The sequence below is a fragment of the Rhinopithecus bieti genome, unplaced genomic scaffold (assembly GCF_001698545.2).
Source record: "Rhinopithecus bieti isolate Rb0 unplaced genomic scaffold, ASM169854v2 scaffold_14229, whole genome shotgun sequence".
Taxonomy (NCBI): domain Eukaryota; kingdom Metazoa; phylum Chordata; class Mammalia; order Primates; family Cercopithecidae; genus Rhinopithecus; species Rhinopithecus bieti.
In genome coordinates this window covers 1,206,730-1,213,549 of record NW_016807978.1, presented here as the reverse complement: position 1 = coordinate 1,213,549, position 6,820 = coordinate 1,206,730, and the positions used below count along the sequence as shown (strand labels likewise).

Here is a 6,820-nt window from a genome sequence, read left to right as displayed (position 1 = left end):
ACGAAAAAAAACATTCATTATAGTTCCTAAAGTTTTAAAGGTGTTTTATCACATTTTATGCATAGAATTCCTCTGTGGTAAAATGTTTAAAATGTTTTTTACCAACTTTTTTTTCAGTTTTGTTTTGTTTTAAAATAATACTATGATATTTTAGGGAAATATGTACATGGCTTACGTGTTGTTTATATTATTTTAATTGTTCCATAAAAGTATTTTGAATTAAGACATTATTTTGACATTTAATCTTAGAACTTAATAATGTTACTTTTCACTTGATCTTAGCCAAAAGGCCAAGAAGTGACACATAATGTTACTTTAAACTAGTCAAATTTATCATTTTTTTTGATAAATGAAAGCAGTTATATAATAAGAGCACAAAATAAGCTTTGGGAGAGATATATAAAACACTTGAATTTGTTGGGACTACATGTATCTGGAAGAACAAATTTAGGTCTTTGACTTAGTAGTTAATAAAATAGTAATTGTTAAAGAAAATAATAACTGATGCACCCATCAGACCAATCTGTAGTTATTGTTAAAACTTCTTATTGATGACCTCAATATTTCTCTTTGATACTAAGAGGATAAAGCAGTTGAATGCATTTTGTGTGTTCATTGAACTGCATGTTTATATATATTCCTTTCCTATCCCAGAATGCTAGAAGAACCCCTTCTGGCGCCTCTTCAGCCACTTTCTTCTAACACACCTATATGGGCCTGCCGTCTTAGGAGCTGTGAGGTGAGTTAAAAATAATTATTACCTAGAATTACTTACCTGCTTATAACCACAGGTCATCCCCAAATGCCACTTTTGAGTACAACTAATGTAGGCTATATTTACAATATTTTGTTTGTGTTTTTGTTAAATCTAATCTCATGTATTATTGAATTCTTAGAGATTCTAAGCTCTGTTAAAGCAGAGGTTATATAAATTTACATTTCACTATTATTTCTTCTCTTTCAGCGCTCTTCCCTCATAGTCCATGAAACTTCACTATCATGTTTCTCTACTGTTAACTTTTCAACCATTTCTTTTCTTTCCTTGCTTGCACTTATTTTTTTTTCATATTATCAGTAGAAAATTCTTTAAGGCTCACTTTCTGACTTTGTCTTTTTTCTCTATATTTTATCTTTTGGAGCACTTACCTACTTTGTTGACTTTCAACTCATATCTATAAAAATGATTTCCAAGTCCGTATCACCAGTTTTTATATTTATTTATTTATTGAGACAGAGTCTCACTCTGTCCCCCAGGCTGTGGTATAGTGGTGCAATCTCAGCTCACTGCAACTTCTGCCTCCTGGGTTCAAGCGATTCTTGTGCCTCGGCCTCCCAAGTAGCTGGGACTACAGGCATGTGCCACCACACCTGGCTAATTTTTTGTATTTTTAGCAGAGATGGGATTTCACTATGTTGGCCAGACTGGTCTCGAACTCCTGGGGTGATCCACCCACCTCGGCCTCCCAAAGTGCTGGGATTACAGGTGTGAACCACTGTGCCAGGCCAGATTTTGAATTCTGCCTTCCTCTTGTCCCAGATATCTGGCTACTTGCTTGAAGGTTTATTTGAATTTCACCTGAAATTCACCATATCCTATACTGAAATCATCTACCATGCCACAACTAGCTCCACTTCCAAAATTCCATGTCTGCGTAATGACAAATACCATTTCCTTAGATACCCAGGCATAAAGTTTTGTACTAATTTCTTCCTTTCCCACATTTGGTAGTCACCAGATTCTTTTTTTTTTTTGAGACGGAGTCTCGCTCTGTCATGTAGGCTGGAGTGCAGTGGCGCTGTCTTAAGTCACTGCAACCTCCGCCTCCCAGGTTCAAGCAATTCTCCTGCCTCAGCCTCTTGAGTAGCTGGGACTACTTGCATGTGCCACCATGCTCAGCTAATTTTTGTATTTTTAGTAGAGATGGGGTTTCGCTATGTTTGCCAGGCTGGTCTCGAACTCCCGACCTCAGGTGATCCTCCTGCCTCAGCCTCCCAAAGTGCTGGGATTACAGGTGTGAGCCACTGCACCCTGAAGTAGTCACCAGATTCTTTTAGTTTTTCCTTTAAAGTATCTTTTTCTTTTGGCCCATTTTCAATAGGCCTTTGTCCTCTTGTGCTTGATTACAGGAATAGCCTGCCCCCTAACATCTTTGACTCTCCCATTTCTGGTCCCTAATGTATATTTTTCTAAGGCTGCTTGTATTTGAAGATTGTTTTAATTGTCTTTTCTCAGTGCCCAATAAGTTGTGTTATTTTTTCCACATTATTTAGCCATTGTAACTAGTTTGAAAGGCCTTTCATAATCTGGTATCATCCTACCTTGACCTACTTTATTTCCTACTTTTCTCAAACTCATCTTCATTCTTGTTAGCCTAGTCTTCCTACTTTCAACAGATACTCCAGAATTTTTTTTTAGCTCTCCCTTTACCCATTTGTATTTCCTTTTCCTATATGTTACTTTTTTCTTCTACTTACCATTTCTAACTATTCTTCAAATCCCAATGCAAATCCTACATATGTTTTGTATAAATTATCTAATGATTATTTTAGCCTTTACCTATTTCTCTCTTTAAATTCTTTAGTATTAATTGTCATTCTTAATTATTTACTAGCTTAGGCCGGGCGCAGTGGCTCACTTCTGTAATTCTAGCACTTTGGGAAGCCAAGGCAGGCGGATCACTTGAGGTCAGGAGTTCGAGAGTAACCTGGCCAATGTGACGAAACCCCATCTCTGCTAAAAATACAAAAATTAGCCGGGCGTGGTGGTGGGCAGGAGAATCACTTGAATTTAGGAGACAGAGGTTGTAGTGAGCCAACATCACGCCACTGCATTCCAGCCTCCGTGACAGAGTGAGACTCCATCTCAAAAAAACAATTTAAAAATAAAATTATTTACTAGCTTAGATTGTTCACTGTTACATAATATTTATACTTTTTGAAGAAAGGGACCATGCCTACTCTATATACAAACCATAGATGGTAATGAATATTTAACTATCAGAATGCTTCATTGTTTTAAACAAATCTTAAAATGTGGGAAAGGAAAATATTCTTTGTATTTTAATCTTTTAAGAAAATGTCTTATGAAAAACCTTGTGCTATATGTGTTACATTTGTTAGGACATTATCGTTGTTGCTTTTCTAAGTAGAGTGCATGTATGTATATACATATATATGTGTGTGTGTGTGTGTATGTGTGTGTGTTTAGGTTTTCTCCCCTACCTTTTGTTAGTCATAGTTTTTCAGTGGTTTCCTAAAGTTACTGTTGTGATTGTTTGATGAGGGTTTTAAAAATCATTATTATAAGCCTCATGGAATGCTATGGATATTAGAGCATTTGTTAATACAATCATGCAACCAAATCACCTTGTGTTACAACTATAGTGCATTGTGTGGCTTATCTAAAATCATAGTGTATCTTGTAAGAAATTGAATACTACTGTCCAACAGACTTGAGTATGGTTGTCCAAGATGAATCACTTCTTTCCCAGTGGGGGATTCTTTTTCCTCTCCCAAGCTACATCAGTGATAAAAAAAATTTTGAGTTGGCCGGGTACTGTGGCTCACGTCTGTAATCCCAGCACTTTAGGGGATTGAGGCGGGTGGATCACAAGGTCAAGAGATTGAGACCATCCTGGCCAACATGGTGAAACCCCGTCTCTACTGAAAATACAAAAATTAGTCTGGCATCGTGGCATGCGCCTGTAGTCCCAGCTACTCGGGAAGCTGAGGCAGGAGAATTGCTTGAACCCAGGAGGCAGAGGTTGCAGTGAGCTGAGATCATACCACTGCACTCCAGCCTAGTGACAGAGGGAGACCCCGTCTCAAAAAAAAAAAAAAATATGTTAATGGCTGAGGAAATATTTTCTGCATTTTGGTTCAAAATATTGTTTAGTAATCTTTTATTTTTTGAATTTCTCATTTAATGATGTTTTACTGTAGACATTTTTTCAGATTTGACTAAAGTGTATTAACTGGACAAATTTCAATACTGTATTAAAATTGTATCTGTAAGCCTATTTATAAGTATATATAGTTCTGATTATAGTATACTGATTTTTTCTTTATTGACATATATTCTAATTTTATTTATAAATAAATTATAGTATTATAGCTAAAATTTATATTCATTTATTTGTGGTGAGTTTTGATAAAGAGTTGTCTAGGTTAGCAGAAAAATTATAAACGTAAGCATTTTCATTATTTTAGAGGAAATTGCAGATAATGTATTGTTTGGCATCAGATTATCTCTTAACTATTATAACCAAAAGTACAGCCACAATGGTATTTTGATACCTTTCTATTTGTTAAATGTATTCTTCCTCTCTGCCCACATCTCTGTTCTTATTTCCTCTAAGGGGGGAACATACGTGGAGTTAATTCTAGGTCTCTGCATTTCATTGTAAGAGATCACAGTTAACATATTTTTTCTGTTGATATAGAAAAAAGAGTTTCTCCTCAGCTGGGTGCAGTGGCTTATGCCTATAATCCCATCACTTTGGGAGGCCGAGGCAGGCAGATCACCTGAGATCAGGAGTTCGAGACCAGCCTGGTCAACATGGCGAAACCTCGTCTCTACTAAAAATAGGCATGGTGGTGCACGCCTGTAGTCCCAGCTGCTTGGAAGGCTGAGGCAGAAGAATCATCTGAATCCAGGAGATGGAGGTTGTAGTGAGCTGAGATAGCACCACTGCACTCCAACCTGGCCAACAAGAGTGAAACTCTATCTCAAAAACAAAAGCAAAACAAAAAAAGAAAAGAAAAGTTTCTCCTCTAGTACAGGGATACTCAAATGGTTATATATAGATAATATAAGTTTATTTACATTATTTATTTATACTTTTCCTTGTTTTAGAAAAAATTTAAGAGCGCTTACAAAAAATACATAAAATATATTAGCAAGGTAGAAATTAAAAGTGGAAGCTAAACAATAAAGACAGACAAGGATGGGAACATAAAATGGAAGTAAGAAAATACATGTCTTAACCAACTATGTGTGTGTGCATGTATACATATACTTGTCTATAATCAAGATATATGCTTTTCAAAAGGGGAAACTTAGTTACTAAATTCTGTGCCTTTTAGATTTAAAAATTATGCTAATTTCCATAAGATAAAAGCAAACCATTAACTATTTTTGGTACTAAGACCAGACAGAAATTTCTCTCAGAAGAGGATCTTCTTTTTTTATTATTTTATTTTATTTATTTTTATTTTTTTTGATACGGAGTCTTGCTCTCTTGCCCAGGCTGGAGTGCAGTGGCGCGGACTTGGCTCACTGCAACCTCCGCCTCCTGGGTTCAAGCGATTTTCCTACCTCAGCCTCTCGAGTAGCTGGGACTACAGGCGCCCGCCACCACGTCCAGCTAATTTTTTGTATTTTTAGTAGAGACAGGGTTTCACCGTGTTAGCCAGGATCGTCTCAATCTCCTGACCTCGTGATCCACCTGCCTCAGCCTCCCAAAGTGTTGGGATTACAGGCGTGAGCCACTGCGCCCGGCCGTATCTTCTTTTTTTAAAAAACAGAGTCTTGCTCTATTGCCCAGGCTGGAGTACAGTGGCACAATCTCAACTCACTGCAACCTCCATCTACCAGGTTCAAGGGATTATCATGCCTCAGCCTCCCAGGTAGCTGGGATTACAGGCAAGCACCACCACGCCCAGCTAATTTTTGTATTTTTCGTACTGATGGGGTTTCACCATATTGGCCAGGCTGGTTTCGAACTCTTGACCTCAGGTGATCTGCCTGCCTTGGCCTCCCAAAGTGCTGGGATTACAGGCGTGAGCCACCGTGCCCGGCCTCAGAGAGGGATCTTCATAAAAAGAATGTTGATATAATGAGCAAATTTTTCTACAGCCTTTTATCAATCACTCACAATTTTCATTGGATTTCTAATAGATGCATGGCATCCTATCAGAATTAATCTCAGGCATTCCTGCCTGCCCGCCTTCCCGCCTTCCCACCTTCCCGCCTGCCCTCCTTCCCTCTTTCCCTCCTTCCCTCTTTCCTTCCTTCCCTCCCTCCCCTTTCCTTTCTCCTCCCCACCCCACTCCAAAAAATCAGTTTCAGTAAAGGAGGCCCCACAGGGAATGAGTACTTTGTGGCTAGTTTTATGCTGATCTGGATTGATCCAGGATAGAGTTTTAAATATCTGAAAGAATGGATATACATTATATGTTCTTGCAAGTTATCTTTTCTAAATATTCTTTCTCTCAAACAAGACGTTGATAAAGATAGTATGGCAAATGAGTTTGGCATTATATTCCCTAACAAACACCTGCAAAATACCCATTTGATGATACTGGTTGAACTCAAATCAGACCCACTGTTTGTAATAGACCATTGATCTGAGGGCACAAATGACATTCTCTTGTGCAAGGTGATGAGTCTTCCATTTTGGACAACCATCTCATTATATTTATTATGCAATGAAGTGTATTTGCTAGTAATTTTGTTTAATTTCTACCACATGCAGAAAATTGGAGATTCATACCGTGGCTACTGTGTAAGTGAGACTGAATTAGAAAGTGTCCTAACATTTCACAAGCAGCAAACACAGAGTGTTTGGGGGACCCGTCAGTCTCCAAGCCCAGCCAAGCCTGCTACACGCTTGATGTGGAAATCCCAGTATGTTCCGTATGATGGAATCCCATTTGTTAATGCAGGTACTTTTTTAAAGACTTATTTTAAAAGGTTCAGCAGCAGCCGTAGTCCATTGTGAAAATGTGATTTTCCTAAGGTGATACAATTTTATTATGGTAGCTGACAATTGAATGCTAATTGAAATGCATATTAAATTGAAAAAACGTATAGTAAATA

The 6,820-nt window shown here is 37.7% G+C and overlaps 1 protein-coding gene across 9 annotated transcripts in view; it reads left to right on the top strand.

The window, feature by feature from the left end:
- CARF (calcium responsive transcription factor) overlaps positions 1-6,820 on the top strand; it is a 90,767-nt gene that overhangs the window by 60,520 nt on the left and 23,427 nt on the right. For all 9 annotated transcript variants that reach the window (XM_017884388.1, XM_017884389.1, XM_017884390.1 and 6 more), the window contains 2 exons: positions 655-739; positions 6,477-6,666. In XM_017884388.1, the coding sequence (XP_017739877.1) occupies positions 655-739; positions 6,477-6,666 (275 nt within the window). The remainder of the gene's footprint in view (positions 1-654; positions 740-6,476; positions 6,667-6,820) is intronic.